The sequence below is a fragment of the Neoarius graeffei genome, chromosome 9, assembly GCF_027579695.1.
Source record: "Neoarius graeffei isolate fNeoGra1 chromosome 9, fNeoGra1.pri, whole genome shotgun sequence".
NCBI classification, from domain to species: domain Eukaryota; kingdom Metazoa; phylum Chordata; class Actinopteri; order Siluriformes; family Ariidae; genus Neoarius; species Neoarius graeffei.
Genome location: NC_083577.1, coordinates 41,065,752 through 41,089,738, shown reverse-complemented (window position 1 = coordinate 41,089,738; position 23,987 = coordinate 41,065,752). Strand labels below are relative to the sequence as shown.

Here is a 23,987-nt window from a genome sequence, read left to right as displayed (position 1 = left end):
CTCATGTTTTCTAGTAAAATGCAATGACTCACTGGTAAATATACAGTACACTCGAGCAAAAACTGCATTTGAGCCATTCCACCGAATCGGTGCCATTTCCGTCCCTAGAAAATTATGTATAAATGCACATAAAAATGTACTTTACATTTCCTTATTACGCAGAATGTCCTGCACATTGATCTGATTTCAAATTTAAGATATATAATTGTAAGGATTAATAAAAACTACCTAAAACACTGGAAAAATAGCATGTGTTACCTGTCCCCGCACTCTAACTATGAAATATTATGATTAAAATCCTTCAGAAACAGTATTTCTTTTGCACTGTTGTGTGACTCCATATCCTATCCATGGTTTAAATATATATTTTTTTCATAAGAAATCCACAATATCTTAGTTAAAATACACATTTTAGTCATGTCCCTGGGTTTTCACTCAGTCCTGTTACCCAAACGTATTACCCCATCTGACAAATTTGGAACATTCCATAAATCACATGCTCAACAGGAAGTTACATCAATTGTGTCTTCTGAAGGCCATGGGAAGACTAAAAGTTAGTTCTCTCATTTGCTTTTCTGTATATATATATTTTTTTTAACTTTTACTGATAAGGTCAATGTCAACATACTCTCCTGTTACTTAAATTATTTCTTAGATGATATTTGTTTATTTTAAAAATACAGATTTTTGGTAAATCACTAGAATGTGCCAAGTGTGGTCATGCTATTAGCGATGACACCATGTGGCTTAATTCCATGTATTAGCTAATCCTAGGCTAAAAACTCAGTCCTGTTACTTGGAGTTTTGGTAACAGGACTGAAAAAAATGCAGCCATCTTTGACTTCCAAACCTTGTAACGTGGCCTGAGGTTGACCAATACACATTTTGAATAGTTAAATGTGTGTGTTATAATCAGTGTTGAAAAGATATAACAAATTAAGTTTAATTTGGGAGTGGTACAACAAGCAAATGGCACCCATTCAGTGGAATGTCCCATTTATAAACTTTTTTTTTTTTGACAGAACTCACGAATCTCAGAATAAAACAAGCTGTCTTGTGTGCAGCTTGCGTGCACATACAGAGAGAGAGAGAGAGAGACACACACACACCTGAACACGTCATCTTTTCTCCCCTCTGGACCATCAAAAGCATAGAAAAATGCACACATTTTATGTAAACAGTCAGAATGCAACAATATAAGTTGATTCTGTTCATCAGTGCACTTTATCACGACTCCCAGCTCCTTGCTACAGTGCTTGCTCGCGCTAGGTCACTTCCTGATTTCCCAAACTATGGGGGAGGGGCACAGAACATGCATGCGCTAATTGTGCATAAAAAATGAGTGCCGTTAAAAGGAATTTGTATTATCATGTTAACTTTGACAGCCCTAATACAGATCAAGCAAAGAATAAAATACAATGGAGCATGTGGGGCAAATAATAATGCAGTCTGATGCACAGCAGATTATAAGTGGAGTATTTTCCGACATCGTGCCCTGAAGTATTGTGTACCTCTTATACCATAGTGATTTGCCAACAATTAAAGTTTCTTGTTCATTAATGAATGATGCTTTTTCGCTGTTGGGTTTGATGTTCTCGAACACTTGAGACAAGTTGGTTCTTGTTTCCCCACTCTTGAAGTTAGACAAAAATGCATCACGGTTAGAGCTGCTCTTGGCACATTCTGAACAATTGGATTTGATGGTAGAACAATCAGTACAGCACACCTGGAAGTACTTGCATGCTGAAGGCCTTCTGGGTTTCTACAGTTATCTGTGCCAAGCTTAATAGGTAATTTCAGGTTAACAGAACTCCCATTCACACTGGCATTAGATAACTGCTATTGGCAAGGGCACCACACAGGGCACTGAATATTCTAGTCAGTCTAGTCTCATACAATGGTGCTTGAAAGTTTGTGAACCCTTTAGAATTTTCTATATTTCTGCATGAATATGACCCAAAACAACATCAGATTTTCACACAAGTCTTAAAAGTAGATCAAGAGAACCCAGTTAAACACATGAGACAAAAAGATTATACTTGGTCATTTATTTATTGAGGGAAATTATCCAATATTACATATCTGTGAGCAGCAAAAGTATGTGAACCTTTGCTTTCAGTATCTGGTGTGACCCCCTTGTGCAGCAATAACTGCAACTAAACATTTCCAGTAACTGTTGATCAGTCCTGCACACCGGCTTGGAGGAATTTTAGTCCATTCCTCCGTACAGAACAGCTTCAACTCTGGGATGGTGGTGGGTTTCCTCACATGAACTGCTCGTTTCAGGTCCTTCCACAGCATTTCGATTGGATTAAGGTCAGGACTTTGACTTAGCCATTCCAAAACATTAACTTTATTCTTCTTTAACCATTCTTTGGTAGAACGACTTGTGTGCTTAGGGTCGTTGTCTTGCTGCATGACCCACCTCTTGAGATTCAGTTCATGGACAGATGCCCGGACATGTTCCTTTAGAATTCGCTGGTATAATTCAGAATTCATTGCTCCATCAATGATGGCAAGCCGTCCTGGCCCAGATGCAGCAAAACGGGCCCAAACCATGAGACTACCACCACCATGTTTCACAGATAGGATAAGGTTCTTATGCTGGAATGCAGTGTTTTCCTTTCTCCAAACATAACACTTCTCATTTAAACCAAAAAGTTCTATTTTGGTCTCATCCATCCACAAAACATTTTTCTAATGGCCTTCTGGCTTGTCCATGTGATCTTTAGCAAACTGCAGACCAGCAGCAATGTTCTTTTTGGAGAGCAGTGGCTTTCTCCTTGCAACCCTGCCATGCACACCATTTCTTGTTCAGTGTTCTGATGGTTCGACTCATGAACATTAACATTAGCCAATGTGAGAGAGGCCTTCAGTTGCTTAGAAGTTACCCTGGGGTCCTTTGTGACCTTGCCAACTATTACATGCCTTGCTCTTGGAGTGATCTTTGTTGGTCGACCATTCCTGGGGAGGGTAACAATGGTCTTGAATTTCCTCCATTTGTACACAATCTGTCTCATTGTGGATTGGTGGAGTCCAAACTCTTTAGAGATGGTTTTGTAACCTTTTCCAGGCTGATGAGCATTAGCAACGCTTTTTCTGAGATCCTCAGAAATCTCCTTTGTTCATGCCATGGTGCACTTCCACACAGAAAAGCCTGCTCCCCAACCCCTAGTCCTTACTACAGTACTACAGAACAATTATCCATCAACCTCAGTGACCCAGTTGCAAATGTTTCATTCTGATTGCCTATGAAAAACAATACACAAGGATCTACCATGTTAAGTCATGTTTATTAAAGTTAAGATTAAGTATTTCAATATTTTAAGCCTCAAGGAAAATATGAACACTGACAAAACATACCATGTTCAAGCATGCTGACTAAATTAAAGGTGACAGTAACAAAAACCATAACAAAACCAAACTATAGACATAGATAGTCAATCCTCATCAGAATCAGATTCTGAGGAATCAGCGGAGGAACAATCTTGAGTGCTCCTCCTCCCCTCCATGAAGTCTGGTCGTCGAGCGCGGATACTGGCCTGATGCCACAGTTGGACAGCAGGGTTGGGGTCAAAGTCATCTATGGATGGGCTTGAGAGCTGGACGTCCAGTAGGTTGCAGAGACTAGATGTTGTAAGTCGGGACCTCCATTCAGTCTTGGCCAGCTTCATCTGACTGAACCCTCTTTCACAGTCTGCTGTCGATGCTGGTAGAGTGAGAATGAGGTCAATCAAGCTCAGCATATCAGGACACTGGTGTTTCAAAGTTCTGTTGGTCTCTGGCCAGGTCTTGTGCCAAAACTCTCCTCTCTCATAGGTGTGTCTTCAGCACAGTCCACTGGTCAGGGATATGGTCAACGGCAACCCCGGAGGATGTGAGGACATCTTGGAAGTGACTCGGCAATACCTCCACTTCAGATTCACCAAATTCTGGAGAAACAGATAGAATAGACATAGAATACTGATACTTTGTACTAAGTGATATGCTTTCAAGAATCTCTGAATAAATTATATTTTGTAATTCTCTCCATACCTTCAGAATTCTCTGCATCGGGCCAACTCTTGAGATTAACCAGCTTAGTAGCCTGGAGGATGCTCGTGCTCATATCAGAAAATCTTGTTTGGAGACTCTGGCAGAGCTCGTCCAGTAGCAATGACTTTGCCCTCATGACACAGTTTACAGTGTTGTCATCACTCTCGTGCTGGTCTACGTAAGCCTTCAGCTTGGGACCAGACCTGTGGCACAGAGGTCATATGAGGCAAGATATTTAGTAAATACATAACAAATAGACACACTTTCAGTTATTTCTTGGATGTTATCCTACTTACCTGGTTTTATATTTTGTGAGTATAGTCTGGGTGGTGGCCAGGCAGTTGTGGACTTCAGCTACTGTGACATCTGATGCTTGAACTGTCTTGGAGAGGCTACTGAGTTGAGTCAGGCAATCATACATGAAGTTGCAGAACATGAGCTACTGGGTCCCGGCAGGATTTTAAGTAGCCACGTGCTTTGTTCCGTTGTGTTGCTTTTACACGTCCCACATTGGATAACTTAACCTATACACAAAATTAAGTCAAGCAGGAGTTTTAGTTTTAGTTCACTGAGCTTTGGAAAAAAAGTAGTTATAGTCATTACATTTCACTGGGCCTATGCATTACAGATACTTGGTCTATTTTTTATTTTTAATTGTATTTATTTTTTAAAAATCTGCTCTACAGTCTAATTTACCCTACCTCCTGTAGGTGACTTGTTACTCCATTGTAGCCTCTAAGGTACTGATCCACAGCCCTGAGGAGGTGGGAAACCCACCTGGTGCCACCAACCCTGGTGGGTATGAGGGGTGTCTGGCCCATCATTGAGAAGCAGCACTTAAGGTTGGCCCTATTTTGTGCACTTTTATGATAAAATTTATTGAGGCCTGACAAATGATCAAGTTGTCTGGCCAAAGCACACTTCTGGACTGCGTCCTTGAAAGCTAGCTCTAGCCCATGGGCCATACAGTGCATCCCAAGGACATGTTTATTGGTCCCCCTCAGCCTGGCTACAAATCCCTTGTGTGCCCCTGTCATTACAGAGGCTCCATCAGTACAACAGGCCACCAACTTTGTCTGCCACTCTTCACTGACCCTCTGCATCATAGCATCTATGGCTTGGCCTATACCCTCTCCATCCGCCTTCTCCACATCCTGGATGCCAGCAAAGTGGACCTCCACCTTCCCTCCATTACAGAACCGTGTATACACACAATCTCCTGCTCCAGGACAGCTGAGTCTGTTGACCCATCTGACAAGACTGACAGAAATTTGGCCTCTGCCACCTTGGACTGTAGGGTCGCCCTCTCTACTGCAACTATGTGTTTAATAAACACGTTGGCTTGCTTTCTGTTGATAAAGGTGTTGCCTATGTTTACACCCTTTTTCTTGTCTAACCTAGAAACATAATGAATGATGCAATTTGCTACAGATGCTAGTGAATATCTTGCATTGTTATCCAGAATAATGTAGCCTAAAATGTACATTTGGCATATTTTTTTGACAGAAAGCCTGTCTGCTGTTTGTATCGGCAAGAAAGCTATCTCTTAGCCAATATAGTAGCTAATATAGTCAAATTTGATTAGGGCCCATGTCCACCAAATGTGTTTTTTTTTTTTTTTTTTTTTTTTTTTTAAAACACGCTGGCAGCGCCAAATTTTAAAACTTAAAGCAGCCGTGGCCTACTGGTTAGGGCTTCGGGCGAGACACCGAAGGGTTGCCAGTTTGATTCCCGATCAGGAGACCACGGCTTAAGTGCCCATGAGTGTGCTGTATATTTCACTAATTCCAATTTAAATGGAGAGACTAAATTTCTCACGGAATCAAAAGAATATAGATTATTATTAAATCCTATCAGCTTCACCGTTCAGAGCAATAAGCGCCTTCAGCGGAAAAAAATGTTTGTTAGTGACCGAGCATCCCGTCTCTCACACTAACTTGGGTGGCCGTCAATTATCACTGTTCTAGAACTATGTCTGCTTGTAGCAGGTAGTCCTAGTCTAGGGATAGTTCAGCTGTTAGGCATCAATTTCCCCTCAGATCTTGTTTTAACATTAGAAGTGTTCTGGGCTACAGGGCAGCTGGAAACTTTTTTTTTTTTTTTGGGGGGGGGGGGGGCTTTTTTTTCACCTTTATTGGATAGGACAGTGTAGAGACAGGAAATGAGTGGGAGAGAGACGGGGAGGGATCAGGGAAATGACCTCGGGTCGGAATCAAACCTGGGTCCCTGGATTTATGGTATGGCGCCTTATCCACCTGAGCCACGACTATAGTAGCCAAGGCTACTGCTCCTTCCCATCCTCTGTCCTCCTGTTACCCCTCCTCCTCCTCCCCCCCCCCCCCCCCCCCCCAGAGAGGAGTTGTACAGTCTGATGGCTTAGTTAGCTAATGAAGACACTGACTGACCAATGGAGTAAACACTTGCGTGCACTGCCATTCATAATCTTTGAATGGTCTTTTTTTTTTTCTTTGCTATGGCGTGGGCATTGCGGAATAACAAGGCCATTTTTTCCAGCTGTGCTACCTTTAGGCTATTGAGCGTTTTCATGGCTTGGCTCTCTCCTGGTACCGATTTCCCGTTAGCGATTTTGGTATTGTGGATATGGCACTTTGATGATTCGTGGTCTTTCATGGCCTCTAGTTTAAGTTTTTTTTAAATATTCCAACAAAAAAGCTGTTCAATCTCTGGGTCTCTGATGTGTTTTGTTGACACACCAAGCAGAACATCATTCCCTCCTCATAGACAAGCCACTGTCTGCGCTCCCCATCAGCCGCTATTCGCCATCTCTCATTAAAGTATCGCTTCTTGGCCTGTACACTATCGCTCTGCTCCTGCTGTACACTCTCCTCAGCTTTCCTTTTCACTCCTGATATAAAACGCCACATTTTTCCACACTCTTTTACCTATTTTCTTTCTGACTGACAATTTCACGCCTGCTACCTTTCTGCCCGCTCTTGCGCTCTCTCTCACCGTACACATTCGAAGCCTACACTATCCTGTAATCCACCTGCCATTATAGTCTATTTTAATGTTAGCTAGGTTTTTTTCTTACCTTCATTGTGTAGTTGTGAGGTTGCAGTTTGAATTCCTTGTCCAGTGTTGGAGACATGGTAGACAAATCCGATGAACGAATGGCGTAGCCGACCATTCCTGGTGACGGTGCATCATAAACGGAGACCAAAAACACTAGTGTCGGCGCACCATAACGAACTCGTAGGTTACTGTTTTTCCGACTTTGTGCAAAGTTGTCGATCAAATCCAGAAGATCCAATTTATGCGCACGGCATTCTCAGTCGACAGTAGGCCTATGACAAGTCCAGAGAGACGAGACACTTGAGCTCCTGGGGCCAGTGTGGTGTTTACCGTTTTGCATGTAATATGCATGTTCACTACCATATCCCACAATCCCCAGTCGCAGTGTAAAACAAAATACATCAAATACATCATTATTCGCTTCGTTGATTATTTAATGATCACTATAATTTGCTGTCAATATTAATTAAAATATATGTATGCCTTTATAGCTTTTATAGTGACCTATGTAGTTGGGTAGCCTATGCTTCTAAGGCCCACTGTGGAGTAGGACAGTGATACTCTGACTAGCGCACATGGGGCCTGGGATATACTTGAGTACTTTCAGTCAGCTGCGTGAAGTCACGTTGTCATCACTCAATGACCACTAAACATTAATAGCTAGGTGAGCGTTAAGGCTACATGCTTACTCTGAGTTAATACTATCATTGATTAGACGAACCTATTGTACGACTTTGTTTACTTGCCACAGTGGCAGGTACATTAACAAAATTTCCCCGCCAGTACACACATTTACCCGCATTTGGCAGGTGGTTAATTTCCATCTCTGGTTCGTGCTATGATACACTTCCACAAACATGTGTTGTGAAGATCAGACTTTAATAGAGCCCTGTTCTTGAAATAAAGCAGGGTGCCCACTCACCTGATTGTCATCCCATTGATTGAAAACACCTGACTCTAATTTCACCTTCAAATTAACTGATAATCCTAGAGGTTCACATACTTTTGCCACTCACAGATATGTAATATTGGATCATTTTCCTCAATAAATAAATAACCAAGTATAATATTTTTGTCTCATTTGTTTGACTGGGTTCTCTTTATCTACTTTTAGGACTTGTGTGAAAATCTGATGTTTTAGGTCATATTTATGCAGAAATATAGAAAATTCTAAAGGGTTCACAAACTTTCAAGCACCACTGTGTCATATTGTGTCCCTTTGCCCCCATAGTTTACATGGAAAGAGCAAGCAACTAGGGCTGTTTCTCTGAAGCCTGATAACTTCTTTGTAAAGCAGCACATCATGAAATATAGTATTTTAAGATTTTTTTTTTTTAAATAAATGCATGAGCAGCAGTTCAGAAACATGCAGCTTGCTGGCTTCACATGTGATGGGGGAGACTTAACTGGAAAGTGGGAGTTGGCTGTGACTAAATTAGGGGAAAAAATTGGCAGGAAATGCAAGAGGGGAAAAAAAATCCAATTTGGCACTGATTGAGCAATTGCTGTTTGAGTCACCTCCAATAATCTTTGCGGTGCTGCTTAAAGTGCAAAAGAGAAATGTGCATAATGATTAACATGAAGTTCTAATGGTTAAACTTTTTAACCATTAGTTCACCGCTGGCTAGATCACAAGAGTATAATAAACACACATTTGACCTTTATGCAACTCCATATCAGCTTGAGAAAAAGAGTGACGTGAGCTGGGTTCATGGCCATGTTGCCCGTTTTTTCCATTGGCGCTGTGTGTCCTGACGTGTTACCTCGGACATTTTTCACATGGTTTCCGTGTTAAGCCATGCACGCTTGTAATGCTGGCCCCAAGGTGATGTATGGTTGCACTCATAGTAGTCTCTCTCTTGCTCCATGTGCTTTCAGGTATTCCATGCAAGAGATGTATGATGTGGTGTCCAAGGTTGAAGACTACCTTCACTTTGTGCCCTGGTGCAAGCGCTCAGATGTAGTGTTCAAGCGTTCTGGTTTCTGTAAGGCCAAGCTAACAGTGGGCTTTCCTCCTGTGGTGGAGAATTACACGTCTCTTGTTACGACAGTGCGCCCCCATTTGGTGAAGGTAGGCATTTACTGTTGAAAGACAGATATATGCGAGGGTAAGTCAAAAAGTTCTAAGACAAATTGAAAAACAAAATATGAAAATAACAAAGCTATTTGCCTACATATCCTCCACTTAAGTCTAAACACTTCTGCAAGCCATGTTTCCACTGGAGAATTCCTTCTTTGTATTCCTTATTTTGAATTCCTTTTGAAATTATAACATCTGTCTTAGAACTTTTTGACTTACCTTTGTGTATATAATTTTTTTTGTGTGTGGTATGCCTTGAAATAAATGCATATTACCTTCATGAGCAAAGTACATTTTGTTGGTGATACATATTGCATTATGTCTCCTGTTTTGCCCACAAGGCTTCATGTTCAGAAGGTAAACTGTTTAATCATCTGGAGACAGTGTGGCGCTTCAGTCCTGGCCTACCTGGCTACCCCCGTACATGCACCCTGGACTTTGCTGTAAGTAACATGAAAAGATTTGTACTTGTCCGTTTTGTTTTGTCAAACCATCTGAGAAGCTCGTCCTTTAGAGCCACATGTGAAGGTATTCAAGATATTTACCTGCAAGCTCTGGTTTGTCCTGCACAGTCAGCATTGTGTATGTTTAAAGCATTTGTAGCTAGCTGTTCTACTGAATTGGTTACAATTTGACTTGAGTACTAAAACACAATCGTCACTTAAAAAAAAAAAAAAAAAACTTGTACAGCAGGAATAGGATAGATATTTAAACCTAACATATACTTTTAAAACATTGTTTAAATGTTTTATTCTTTGATGTACAGCACCAGTCAAAAGTTTGTACACCCCTGCTCATTCATAGGCCTTTCTGTATTTTGACTATTTTCTACATTGTAGAACAATATTGAAGACACCAAAACTATGGAATTATGTGGTAAATGAGTGTTAAAAACCAATATATGTTTCATATTTTCGATTCTTCAAAGTAGCCAGCATTTACCTTGACACTTTGCACACTGTTAACATTTTCTTAACCAGCTTCATGAGGTCGTCACCTGGAATGCTTTTCAGTTAACAGATGCCTCGTCAAAAGTCAATTAATGCAATTTCTTGCCTTAATGTGTTTTGAGATCAAACAGTAAATAATAAAAATACAGTGGAATAGGACGATTTACAACTGTAGTAATCCATGTGTCAAGAACTGCTCAACTAAGGAGTCATCCATAATTTTTCATCATTATCATGAGTCTACAAAGAGTAGACTTTTGAGCAACCCCCCCCCACCCCCACCCCCCCCAAAAAAAGTGTACATTAGCGGACAAAAAAAAAAATGATGGATCTACGTGGAATAGGAATTCAAAATAAAACCATGTCTTGTATTACTTTTTATTAAAATCGGATGACAGGACAATACAAAGATTCACAAGAGAAGAAAAGACATAAGACGGGTCCAGAAGTTTTCATAGAAAGCAGGCGATTCATTTTTCAGTCCCCCCAGGATTCCGCGGGCCTTTTTTGTGATTGTTGCAGGCTAAAATGTCTGCTGTTGTGGGGGGTTTTCCAAAAAAAATTGCGATGAAAGTTGCGGTGTTTTTTAGGTTTTTGTTGTGATTACATTGCGGGAGGAAGTGAAAGTTGCGAGAAATTGTTGCGATTTTCTCTTTTTGTGATTAAAATTGAGTATGTTAAATATTAAGTTATTACTGAAAAACTATTGATTAAAAAAACAAAGACACTGAGAAATGGTCCTATAAACAACTTTACCAGTATAAAAGATTACCAGGACTACAAAAATGCAGAAAAATCGGCTTTACTTATCCAAATGCACCTGTTGGTTCAAAAGTTAAAGTGCAGAGAACCTCACAGCACAACATGAAGTTACCTTTATAATATAAATGCCTCAGCTTTCATGTAAGAAAAAAAAAAGCTATTAATATTAGTACTGTGTGCAGGCAGTCTCTCCTGAAGACTAAATTAAACAATAATTATAAACTAATAAAATAAATGGCTCAGGCTTCATAGAAGAAAAAAAACAATTTGAACAGAATCTCACAGTATGATGCTGAAGCTGCCTAAACAACAGAAAATAAAATACCATTTTGGTAAAAATGTTGGCATCCATTAATTTCTTGTATTAAGTTAAAAAAAAATGTAAAGTGCACACAGTCCTTCACTGTAAACATAACACACTTTCAGTAACAGAATTTAAGCCTATATAAACACTGACTCGCACATGCTGCTTCTCTTGAACGGAAACACGGAAGTAAGCAGTGTTGCCAGATACTGCTGCTGTTTTCCAGCCCAAAATGTGTTCAAAACCCGCCAAAATGCACTTGAAACCCCCCAACTGGGCGGGAAACCGCCCAATCTGGCAACACTGGAAGTAAGGCGCAGGGGTGATAGCGTTCCGGCGCCGCGCCGGATTTCCTCGGAGGGTCTAATTCGTGCCGTGACGGCACTTTTTTCCCACTAGTTCCATATCATGCGAATTCCCTTTACTGTCTATCTGCGCATCTCAGAATGACACAGGACAATGGGCGAACTAGATTTTTTATTTTTTTTTCCCCAGCCACGGTACGCCGGAAATCCGGCGCGGCGCCGGAACGCTATCACCCCTGAAGGCGGAAGGTAGTTTGTCGACGACGCCAATGATTGGTCAAATTTGCGGAAAAGTTGCGGTGATTGGATACAATTGCAACACCGCCCTGAATTCGCGGGGATTGGTTGAATTTGCGTTGAAGTTGCAAATCGCAACATCCTGGAGGGTCTGATTTTTGAAAATTAGGGACTGTCTTTTTAAGGGGAGTTGTTGCCTTTTGGCTTTGAAACGTTCGTTTTTGATTCTTTCCAAGCAGCCTGTCCTACCCTAACTGCCTCCTCTCAGATGAATGCAGGAAACAATAAATGTTTAAAAACTGCTTGTACTTGTTTGAAGGAGTCTTGTGAATAGCGGTATTTCTGCTATTCACAAATTTGTAAATGCGGTCAAAATCTGGGTCAGCCATTGTTGTATTGAAAGAAAGCGTGTAGAGCTAGCTGGCAACACCGATGTGGCGCGAAGTTTTTAACATGGCGGCCACCGATTCGCACATTGACGGATCATCATTTTTTTTCATTTTTAAAAAGTGTACGCCTGGTCATTAACCCCCCCCCCCGGCGTACGGTTTGTACGCTCGTGATGATGATGATAAATTGTGGATGACCCCTAAGTAAAGAGACACATCATTACTTTAACACGTGTCTTTTTTTTTTTTAAATTAATAAAATTAAAGAAAAGACATTGAATTAGGTGTGTCCATACTTTTGATTGGCACTGTATTGGTTAAGTTTTCAATCATTTGTGTTGAGAGAATTGTCTTTAGTTTCAGTGTGTAAGGACAAGGTAAGGTCCTGGTTTTGAACTGCGTTAAATACGCTCAGCCCACATTTAATCACTTTCCCCGTCTCTTTCTGCGACAGATTTCCTTCGAGTTCCGCTCCCTGTTGCATTCGCAGTTGGCCACCATGTTCTTTGATGAAGTAGTTAAGCAGATGGTGTCAGCGTTTGAACGACGGGCCTGCAAACTGTACGGCCCTGAGACACCGATCCCCCGTGAGCTGATGTTCCATGAGGTCCACCATACGTAGCATCTCTCCACACGGAGGAGTGTCCAGGGTGGGAGGGCATTAAGGGAGTTCTGGTAAAGGGTGCGAAGAGGGGAAGCTAACAGACACAACTTCACTTGCTTCGGTATCTGCAGTGCCTGGTCCAAACACAACCATTTGATTTTTACATTTTTATCCAAAGTTATTTCTGAGGCTGGATCTAATTTGCAGGCTTGACATTGTTGGGCGAGTTTACTGTATAACTGCATCACTCCATCTCTAATTATTTTAGAACTGCACTTTGAGCCATATATTAATGGCAGCTGGACTATGTGGAAGGTCTGGCAAGAGCTCAGTAAACAGATGTTGGTTTTGTGAATGGTGCAAAGGAGATGGAGACAGTTAGTTATTTGATGTGTGGGATTGGGATTTCAGTAGGATTGAACAAGACTAAGCTACTTTTTTGAATCCTGTAAGCTTTTGCCATGTTTTTTTTTTAAATAAACACACGCAAAAACAATCTAGAAGAACTGGACTTGTCCAGTCTGGGTGATATACACTGTGAATTGCCCTTAATTAGCAACTCTTCCCCCCCAGTCATATGTTTTTTGTTCCTAAACTCACAAGGAGACTTGATTTGAGTGCCTGTATATAAAGGGTACATTCTATACATGTGCTTTGACTGCTGCAGTGGCTGAATACATGCGTTCAGTTAGTGCTGCATGGAAGACTGACAGGCAGCGATCCTTCCACACCAGCATGAGTATAGCTTTAGCTTTCAATGACAAGTGCTATGAGAAATCGAACATGTTAGAAACGCTTGCACAGCACTAACTTTTTTCCCCCTGTGTAGTGTGGTGACATGGTTGCCAAGTCTGAAGGATGGATGTTGGTACGTGTCTGTATATAGTTTTAACTGCTGAATGTTCATTGTTGGGAGCACAACATGTAACATCTTTTATAGTGCGTCTCAATAAGTGTATAAATCTCGGGACAAGTGTTATATTGTAAAAGTGTGCAATATAATTGTAAAGTGTTCTTTTTTTTTTTAAATAGATAGATCCTTGCACCTTTAAAAGGGCCCAAACTCAGGGGGCTGATGGGGAAAATACCCTGCATAGCTCTCATGACCTTACTGTAAAGTGAGGTATCTGTAAACCTAGACCTTCAGATTTTGAGTGACCTGCATGCCCTTACTGCTTTTGAATTCAGCACATCACATATTTATCACTCTTCAAACATATTCATACATATATTTATTTTGGTTATGGGAAAGCCACATGTATATAACTAATGTAAGACTAGACTACAGTGTATAATAGTTTTGTTTCTTGTAGTAAGATATGAGTAGTTTTGATTGGGGTGTTTGGTGAAGTTTATGAAGTTGCATTTAACTGAGTGAAAAAGAATAAGCCTGGAGCATGAGAAATACATTATATGCCAAAAAACCTCACCAACCTTCAGTTACTTGTTTTTATAAGCATCCAAAGTGACCAGGCTCACCATAGAGTTTTCTTCTAATGGTTTTCTCCTGAAAAGAGACAAAATGAGGGATGGGTCTGATTTCACAACACTATATCTGCCTCATGGTTGTCAATCATGGTGTGGTTTAAAGGGTCATTAAGTGAGATGAGGAAATTTGTTTCTTTCATGGGCATTAGAATTGGTGAACTTATAGGTGTAATAAATGACTTAAACAGAAACACGGAGTCTTCTACCTCTAGAAGATTTGTCTTTGTACCTTCACAACACTTAGAAACCTGTAATACATACCAGCCTTGGTAGTTTGGTTGTAGATGAGACAACACCCATATGGGGTTACTGAGAGATGGCACGGTGTAAAATCTTATTCTGGAACATCATGTTTTATTAAATAAACCACAATCACTAATTAATTATTGTACAAAACATTGATTTACTGCCATACATTTGTAACTTTAACTGAAAAATAAAAGCTGGAAGGTTTTCACTGTGAATATTATTCTATGCTGAACAGCAGTCTTAAATACCATCACTGGACATACAAGGGTGTGCATTGTGACCTGCTCATGGACAGCTTCTTTAAGACTGCTCTTCAAATTTATGCAAAACTCCATTTCTAGTAGCTTCCATCACAGCTGAAGAAAGACCAATCCCCAGAAGCCCATCAGACAAAAGACAAGTGACAGAATCTAGACCTAACACGCTTACATCTGGCTCCTGGTATTCTATGCAAGCAGCTCATTTCAGCATTTATAATGTTGATTTACTTTACATCAAGAACAGCTCCAAGCATGCAATTCTTCAGTGAGATACTTTTAATTGCCTTGACCAACAAGTGAATGTTTAGAACAGGTGTAAACATTACATACACAAAAGAAACTGAACAAAAAAAAAAAAAAAAAGGAATTTGCTGACATCCAGATCAAGTTCAACACATTGCTTTTCCATCTAGAGGCAGATTTCAACCCTTGTGAATTGCTTCTGTTGCTTTTTAAATACAAGAGATTTACATTTAGCAACAAGTACTCCAACCTTAATACCATTTACTCAGTGCTTAAACAGGACAAATTAAAAGAGCATTCTTGCTGCTTTCCATATTAACCAATGATTAAACTGAGCATGTTGTGTATGGACTGATCACACAGGTCACTTGATACTTTTCTTCTGAGCAACAGGGTCAGGTCAGCTTCAGCCCTGAGTGGAGAGGCGAGATCAGACATGGTTTTGAGAAGAATGTGGTTCACCCATTTCTTCTGCATTTGTCACACTCCTGGGCAGGTGAGGGGGAACAAAGGAAGGGTTAACATGTGGCCCCTACCCTCACCCTCCCTACCTTAAAGTCTGTATGGCACATGTGGTAGTGGAGTTTAGAATCCCATGCCACCCATCCCTCCTATCCCGCCCATGCCACCCATTCCTCCTGGCATTTCCTTCTCCTCCTTGGGCAACTCTGTAACCACAGCCTCTGCTGTCGTGAGCAGAGAAGCAACACCAGCAGCATCCAGCAGTGCCGTTCTTACCACCTGCAGGGGGAGCCAGAGAGACTGTTAGCACATCTGTAGTAGAATTTTTCATTTACATGTTCAGGGATCATTTTCACCATGCGGGAACTTAAAATTTAAAAAGAGACAACCAACATTTGTAGCACACCTTTGTAGGGTCAATGATTCCTCTGTCCACCATGTTGACGTACTCGCCGTTAAGGGCATCATAACCAATCTGAGAGTCACTCTGCAGAATTTTTTCCACCACCAGAGAGCCCTCCACTCCTGCATTCTTGGCAATGGTCATGGCAGGGATGCGCAGTGCTCTGCGGATGATATCGATACCTGAGAAAGAAACGTTCGTACTGGTTAATAGCACACTCAAACGTTACAACTGTTCCCCCTTTAATTCAGTACTTTTCTCAGACGACTTACCAATCTTCTGGTCATCATTGACAGGTTTGATGAGGTCCAGGGCAGGGATGCAGCGCAGGAGAGCACATCCACCTCCAAGAACAATGCCCTCTTCGACAGCAGCCCTAGTGGCATTCAGAGCATCAGTCACTCTGTCTTTCTTCTCATTGACCTCCACGTCACTTGTTCCCCCAACCTACAACAGAGCAGATAAACCACTATTACCCCACTGTGTTACAGTTAAACAGACATTTTCCAGGCCTGCCTCCTGACCTTGAGTACAGCCACTCCGTCAGAGAGCTTGGCCAGTCGCTCGTTGAGTTTCTCCTTTTCATAGTCACTGGTGGTGTTCTCCAGCTGCTCAGCAATTTCAATGGTACGCTTCTCAATACTAGCTGGGTCACCACGGCCCTTCAGCAGCATGGTGTCATCCTTGGTCACGACCACCTCGCCCACACGGCCAAAGTCATGTGCTTGTAGGTCCTCGAGAGCTAGGCCAACAGCCTCATCGCCAAACACCTGTATGAACAGAGGCATACATCATAACTGTGCACTGGCTAAGTTTTATCTGGAAGACATGATGTGTTTGGTTAAAACACGTACGGCTCCTCCAGTAGCAATTGCCATGTCTTGCAGCTGGTTCTTCCTGTTGTCTCCAAAGCCTGGGGCCTTTACTGCTACCACCTGCAGTCCAACCTTCAACCTGGAGGAGTTAAATACATGTTACAGCCCAACTCTTCTAATTACCAAAACAGTTTTTGGAACAAGAATAGAAATTATTTACAAACAGCTGTATTTAGGAAGTTTTTTAAAATTCCAGGGCATGCACAAGAGAAAAAGACTGCCTTTACTGTAATTACAATAAAGTTATTTCTTGTGTATCCCAACTTAGAAGGAGCTGAGGTCAAGAGTGCAGCTGTGACTTGGAGCTGTGGCAATTCAGTGTCTCTTAACCACTGAGCCCTGATAACCCAATCACTGATGCAAATCCTAGGGGGGGGACCAAAAAAAAAAAAAAAAAACACCAAACCTGTTGAGGACAAGAGTGCTAAGAGCCTCGCCATCTACATCCTCAGCTATAATGACCAGAGGTTTACGGTGCTGGTTAGCAATCTCCAGGGCTGGCACAATGCTCTGGACGCTGGATATCTTCTTCTCACTCAGAAGCACATAAGCATCCTGGAACTCGCACTTCTGACCTATAGACAACAGAGTTGATACTGAGTGAAGGAGAGTTTTGGGATAATTACACTAGACGGTGTTTCATCAAGGACTACCATGTACATGCTGACCTTTAGCTGTGTTAATAAAGTAGGGTGAGATATAGCCACGGTCAAACTTCATGCCTTCAATGATCTCCAGCTCATCATGCAGAGTTTTTCCATCCTGGAGGACACAGAAGAGTTTTAAAAAAAATTAAAAAATCCGGGAAGTGTTCACCACGTTTAAATGCAACTAAACAAGGAGGGAAACACACCTTTACAGTGATTACTCCTTTACGTCCCACTTTCTTCATGGCGTCGGAAATGATCGTGCCAACTTCAGCATCTCCATTAGCAGAAATAGTTGCCACCTGTGAACATGGAGAAATATTTTACAGTCAACTGACAAAGTATTAATCCAGCCCTATACAGAACACAATCCCTTCCATGAATGATATACATTCAAACACTCACCTGAGCAATTTCCTCAGGTGTAGTGACTGGTTTGGACAGCTTCTTAAGCTCATTGATGATTGTTTCCACAGCGAGCATAACTCCTCTGCGGATCTCTACAGGGTTGGCACCTTTGCTGATGGTTTCAAAACCCTCCTTGGCAATGGCCCGTGCCAGTATAGTGGCAGTGGTGGTGCCGTCACCTGCCTCCTCGTTTGTGTTATTAGCCACATCCTGCACCAGCTTGGCTCCAATGTTCTTGTACTTGTCTTTAAGGTCAATGCTTTTGGCAACGGTGACTCCATCTTTGGTGACCTTTGGGCTGCCCCAGCTCTGCTCAATGATAACTGTGCGACCCTGATGAATGACAAAAACATTAGGACATACTGTATCAAAAGATCTTTAGTTTGCATAAACTAAATAACGGGGTGCAAAGGAAGTACAAAAACCACACACTACCCAATGCCCAGTCTCTATTTTTGTTCGGCATAAAACAATGTCTGGATACTCTAAAATTAATAATGACCTCTATTACCAATACTAATATAGTACACGTTTATATGTGTGGTCATGTGTTCATCTAAAATTATCTATTACAATCATGCAGACTAACCTTCAATCATGTTATATGAAAAGGTTTACCAGTGTGCATTGAATATATTTTAATATCGTAATCTGACATTCTCCCCACAAAGTCAAACAAGCCAACAACAAACTAACCTTTGGTCCCATAGTAACAGCCACTGCATCTGCCAACAGGTCCACTCCCTGGAGCATGAGTGCCCGGGCGTCAGCTCCAAATTTTACGTCCTTAGCATAGGCGCGGGTAAAGTGTGGAGCTAGAGCTCTGCACACTGGCCTCATCTGTCTCATCACACTGGGCAAGCGCAGCATCTCTGGAAGAAAAAAAAAACACCATCGAACTGATGAGACTGTCTAATCTGGAAAATTCTAAGGTTCTAAGGTGTCCCAAAAGTATCCATACCTAGAGGAAATTAATACTTTTTTTTTAAGCAAAATAGTCTTTTTTTTTGGGGGGGGGGAGTACTGGAAATCAAAGACTTAAAGGAGTGCATTCGAAGTGCAAATACGTGCAGAACACCAGATGTGCCAACACGAGTTCATTATGAGTGGGACAGCCAACTCTCGCCACCACCACGGTCTCTGTGGACAGCCACCACTGGCGGCATGGTCGCCTCACAGCAAGAAGGTTCTGGATTCGAACCCAGCGGCCAGCGAGGGCCTTTCTGTGTGGAGTTTGTATGTTCTCCCCGTGTCTGCGTGGGTTTCTCCCACAGTCCAAAGACACGCGGTTAGGTTAATATGGGACGGCCTTGAGCGAGGCACCGAACTCCCAACTGCTCCCCGGGCACTGTTAGCATGGCTGCCCACTGCTCTGGGTATGTCTGTTCATGTGTGTGCTCACTGCTTCAGATGGGTTAAATGCAGAGAGGAACTTTCACAAGTGTGTGATGAATAAAATTGTGCTTTCTTTTTCTGTGTTTACAAATAAATAGCAGTTTTGTAGAGAATTTTCAGTAAATATGAAAAGTTACAGTTTGCTTTAAAAAAAGTGTTTATTTTCCCTACTTGTGGGACACCCTGTAGAAACCCCATCCATGATCTCTGTGGAATTGAAATTCGAGTCACATGACTACACAAGTTCGGGTTGCCATCTAGCGCCCCCACTGGTGCTCAGGTGAAGTGCAGTAGTTTGGTTGCAGAAACTGCGCTTGATCCTCCTACAGTCAGTCAGTCAGTCTGCTTCCCAACAAGGAACCACATTTAATCAAGCTCACATATCAAGATCAATTCAATCCATCTTTGTCAATTATGACCCTACACTATACATCACCGTCTCAGAGCCTTCTGAAAACTACAGGATTTAAAAACTACATTCATGTGGCTCCCTCTGTCCCACGTGTGTCCAGGTCATGCATCACAAGGTCAAGCTCATCGTCCTCATGGCAACACGTCCGGAAGTGCCTCGGGTTAGCCAGAGCACACTGGCTCAAAAAACAAAAACAAACAAAAACCCTAAATAATACATTGAAGGTGCTGAAGAAAGTACAGCACGTTTGTGCCATATTCGGTATTTAAACTGTCGACAGTGAGAGAGTCTACAGTTTAAATACCGAATAGCAATGTTAACTCAAAGGTTGTGGGTTCAAGTCCCCGCCTTGTCAGTGCTGTGCTCTAGAGCCAGAGCTGTTTGAATAAAAGCTTCTGACAGATAAATAAGCAAGTGTATCTCGGTAAGGTAAAAGAGAGTAGTAATGAGATTGTATAAGCATGCATGCATCATCATCATCATCTTCGACTACAGCCAGTAAATTTTCCAGAATCAACTTTTAAAGCACCGTTTTAACACCAACTAATCTGTGCCACATTTTTAGCTAGCGTTCATTTCTCAACGTGACCAGTTCTTCACCTGGTTAATCACGGTCATTTAAAAACAGGCGTGAGACAGAAATTTCATATAAAACAAGCATTGGGTTTATCTATCTATATATCTTATCCTCCGTTAGCTTCAGTACATCAAATTATGTTACTAGCTGCTGCTACTACTTTCACAAAGCTTATGGATTTTTCATTTAAGCACCCCATACAAATACTCTTCAAGAGATAAAAATACAACCTAGTAATGTAATAAAACTTACTTTAGCAAAGGCTGGAACCGAAGCCGCTGAAGAACAGAGAGAAGAGAGAATGATATAACACAAGGAGAGAGAGAGAGAGAGAGCTCCTGCTGCAATACAAGTAGCTCCACTGCAACGCACATGGGCTTCTACATCCGGGTAACAAACCGGCCCGCCCCGAAACCTGAATAAACTTTGGTTACGAAAAAAAGACACTTTTCTTTTTAAATGTATTCAAATAAAATACTATTAGTGATATTTTATTACGTCACATAATGCCTACAAATATAAAATATAAAAGTATCCAGATAGAAGTCATTTAATTACACATAATAGTTATTAAAACAATATTTATGCTCGTTCCGGGGCCCGGACTTCCAGAATTTTCGCGAATGCTATTGGAGAAAAAAAAAGCGAGGTCAAAGGTTGAGCTTGGGTAATCCAAGTACATGATATAATGTTTTCGCAATATTTCTTCAATGTCTTCTAAACTACAAAAAGTTAATAAGTACTGAAAAAACAAACAAACCCACCACTACCACAGCATACATTTATTGGTTTGTACTGGAATATTATAGAAATCCTGCATCAGGCAGCGTGCACTTTTGCGCATGCGCGCTGGGCTTCTAGAGCTTTCTTCACGTGGGTCGCGCGCCGTGGTGTCTTCTCATTGCTCTTTCATACAGTAGGACCCAGAGCTGCTAAAGACTAACTGCAGATATGGTAAGAAGACTAATGAAATATTCTTATTATTTCAGCAAGTAGCCTAACTTTCTTTTCTCGATATAAGATCTAACTAACAAAAGAGGCTTTGTCTGTTTTTTTTCCCTCCTCCTCAGTCAGTCTGGGGAGTGAACACGGAGTGCTATAATGATGTAGCCGGCAAGGTCATCATGCAGCCTCTAATACCGGATGATAATTAGAAATGTCGCATGTGTCATGTTGTTGTACTTTGTTAAAATAATCCTTCATGCATTTTAAGGTACCAAGACTTTCTGGATGTGATCTGGCCACATTTCTGCCCTCTAACATGGCTGTAATGGATTAGCACACGATTTAATGCCTGGTATACCACGTCCTTGAATTTATAAAGTGCTCTACAGTTGCAGGACTTTTTTTTTTAATGCTAGTTAGCTTAGCTACTGCAAACGTGCGGTGTTTTCAGTTGCCACATGGTCACAGATTATGTCTGATGATGATTTTTATAACACTCAGTGACGTCTTATGTTCGATGCCTAATAAAGAAAGGCACTGATACAGGTGAGTCGTGTGTCTGTACCACTGAGTTCTATAATATAAAATCTGGAGAGCTCATAGGCTCGTCAGAGTGAAGCTATCTGGCCGCCATCTTACCACTCATATCGCGTGTATTTAGTTTGTGTTAAACCGTTGTATCCGATCAAACTTGCCCCAAGAAAAGTATCTCCTGACTTTCTTCCCCCCCTTAGATTCCCTCCTGTTCACCTTTTACCCACATTCCTTACATAACTTTTATAGCACTCCCCTTCACTCTTATTGTGTTTTTCCCTTTTCCAGTTCAGTCTGATCATTTTTTAATAGCTCTTTTACTGCTATAGTTATTTTTAAAGATTTCAGATTTTCTCTTATACAGTGTATCTTTCTCTTTCATATAGTTTTCCTATATTATTATTATTATTATTATTATACCAACACAAAGGCTGTACAGTCCTTCCTTTCTATTTAGGACAGTTGTTGAAACAGGATTATAATTCTCATGTTATTTGCCATTTTCACTTCATTCTCACAGTCATGTCTTAACAGTATTTATTGGTCGCAAGCTGCATGAATATTGTGACAGTGAATTATGCGACAAAGAGAAAGGTACACTTGTATAAGATAAATTGAAATCTCTGTAAAAATAATTATGGTAATAAAAAAGCCATTAAAATGATGAGACTGGACTGGAAAAGTAAAAAAAAAAAACAATAACAGTGAAGGGGGCGCTATAAAGATGTGTAAGGAATGTGGGTAAAGTTGAGAAAATAACAGGAGGTAATAGTTTTTGTTTTTTTTTGGCCGGGGGGGGCAAATTTGATCGGATACCACGGTTTAATACACAAGCCAAATACACGCGGTGGGAGTGGTAATATGGCGGCCAGATGGCTTCACTCGTCTCCGCAGCGGGGAATAGGCTATAAGCTCTCCAGATTTTATATCGAGCTCAGTGGTGTGCGCGCGCTCCGTCTACATCCAGTTCCGGGTTACGTCGCGTCGCACGTGAGGTGAATCCTGATTCCTGTGCATCGCCTCTAATGGAGAAGCCATCAGATCACATCTTGTGTTGTTGACCCAGAGCAGGGAGCTTTCTGAGATCCATTATGAACTCTTCTTTTGGTCATTTTATTATCTTCCATTTTACTTATCAAGTCCTCATCATCTTTCATGGTTTTCTTGCTTGTTCACGTTTTACTGGAGATGAAAGTTTGAGCATAGTTTAAGAAGTTCTTGTGGACTTATGGTCTATTCCTGAAAAGGGAAGGAAAAGAAAGAAACTTGTGGAGCACATGCATCTCAACTGGCTCTTGTGATAGTTGTGTGCTTGTAAGTAGATGTACAGGGTGTTTAAAAAAAAAATTTTTTTTTGATATCCCAGAAATGACACAGTCTAGGCAAATGAAACTGAACAGGCTTAATGTTGAGCAATGTAAGATTTATTCCCCAGAATTTGAATGAGAAATTAAAACGTGGATTCTATGAACAATTTCACAAATTTTCAATATATGTGCCACCTGACACGCAGACACACACAGACAGCCTTCCTCTTTGAACATTTGGTGCCGTGTCCAAATCTGCATTGCAGTTGGCGCATTTTTAGAGAATTCTCTCATAAATGAACGCTGCAGTCTTGTTCAACTGTGTTCGAATGTACTCTAACACACACAACGCCTTTTCTTTTCCAGCGAATGGCATTTCTATACCTAAAAAAATAAAAATTTGACCTGTTTCCACACATGCTGTTCAGGTTTGAGCTCAATTGAACAAGAATTGGCAAAGTTATTAGATTGTGAAATGATATCAATTTTTAAAAATGCCCCGTATAGTTTAAAAAAAAGTGCTGAATGAATGTAAATTGAGGCAGTTCGCTTCCCCCCCCCCCCCCCAGTAGTCAGTTATTTCCAGAAATGTTGTCTGCCTCAGCCTTTGAGGGTTATCTTGGTGTCCTTTGTCCTTCACCAAATTGGTAAACATTTACAAAGCCTCCAGATTCCTCCCTCACTTTTACCCCAGTATGGTCCTGTCCTTGATCCTCCCCTCCCTCACACATGACCTTCACTCAAGGACATGGACACATTTATGTGCAGCTGGTGTTGTAAATCTCTTATTCTGTGGCATGTTTTATTACTTAGTTTTTCACAGTTGGCTCAGTGGAAAACAGTTTGTGAAGGCACTCAGTAAAATGATAGCTCGGTAGATTGGGCACCTAATGCTAATAAACCTTTTTTCATTAGAAACACTGCAGTTTATCAGTACCACAAAAAAGAAAAAAAATTCCTTTGTTAACACTTGCTGATTGAGGGACGGTGATGGACTGGTGTCCTATCTATGGTGTACTCAATGTTTCTTGGATAGCCTCTGGATTCACAGTGATCCTGACTCAAGATGAATGTGTGATTCTG

At 41.2% G+C, this 23,987-nt stretch overlaps 3 protein-coding genes across 6 annotated transcripts in view; 2 read left to right on the top strand and 1 right to left on the bottom strand.

The window, feature by feature from the left end:
• coq10b (coenzyme Q10B) overlaps nucleotides 1-14,644 on the top strand; it is a 42,640-nt gene extending 27,996 nt beyond the window's left edge. For both annotated transcript variants that reach the window (XM_060929499.1, XM_060929500.1), the window contains 3 exons: nucleotides 8,947-9,139; nucleotides 9,490-9,591; nucleotides 12,550-14,644. In XM_060929499.1, coding sequence (XP_060785482.1) covers nucleotides 8,947-9,139; nucleotides 9,490-9,591; nucleotides 12,550-12,717 — 463 coding nt within the window. In that variant the 3' untranslated portion in view covers nucleotides 12,718-14,644. The remainder of the gene's footprint in view (nucleotides 1-8,946; nucleotides 9,140-9,489; nucleotides 9,592-12,549) is intronic.
• On the bottom strand, nucleotides 14,098-20,481 carry hspd1 (heat shock 60 protein 1). Of its 2 annotated transcripts, XM_060929498.1 has the most exons (12): nucleotides 20,371-20,481; nucleotides 18,431-18,606; nucleotides 17,732-18,067; nucleotides 17,533-17,628; nucleotides 17,348-17,441; nucleotides 17,086-17,254; nucleotides 16,659-16,758; nucleotides 16,329-16,574; nucleotides 16,077-16,251; nucleotides 15,808-15,986; nucleotides 15,491-15,680; nucleotides 14,098-14,206 (listed from the first exon to the last, which is right to left on the bottom strand). In XM_060929498.1, the coding sequence occupies exons 2-11, from the start codon at nucleotides 18,602-18,604 to the stop codon at nucleotides 15,525-15,527; spliced, it is 1,725 nt and encodes a 574-aa protein (XP_060785481.1). In that variant the 5' UTR covers nucleotides 18,605-18,606; nucleotides 20,371-20,481; the 3' UTR covers nucleotides 14,098-14,206; nucleotides 15,491-15,524. The 2 variants fall into 2 exon arrangements, with proteins under 2 accessions (XP_060785481.1, XP_060785480.1); XM_060929497.1 differs by lacking the exon at nucleotides 14,098-14,206 and having other exon boundaries at nucleotides 14,571-15,680.
• Nucleotides 20,482-20,965: 484 nt separating this feature from the next.
• LOC132891681 (MOB-like protein phocein) overlaps nucleotides 20,966-23,987 on the top strand; it is a 34,320-nt gene continuing 31,298 nt past the window's right edge. For both annotated transcript variants that reach the window (XM_060929496.1, XM_060929495.1), the window contains exon 1: nucleotides 20,966-21,072. In XM_060929496.1, coding sequence (XP_060785479.1) covers nucleotides 21,070-21,072 — 3 coding nt within the window. In that variant the 5' untranslated portion in view covers nucleotides 20,966-21,069. The remainder of the gene's footprint in view (nucleotides 21,073-23,987) is intronic.

Excerpts from the sequence above, each read along its gene's own strand:
- hspd1 (XM_060929498.1), bottom strand. The coding sequence starts at position 18,604 with ATGCTGCGCTTGCCCAGTGTGATGAGACAGATGAGGCCAGTGTGCAGA. Across the intron at positions 17,255-17,347 it reads CTTTATTAACACAGCTAAAG|GTCAGAAGTGCGAGTTCCAG; the intron begins GTCAGCATGTAC and ends TGTTGTCTATAG. Across the intron at positions 16,252-16,328 it reads ACGGAGTGGCTGTACTCAAG|GTTGGGGGAACAAGTGACGT; the intron begins GTCAGGAGGCAG and ends GCTCTGTTGTAG.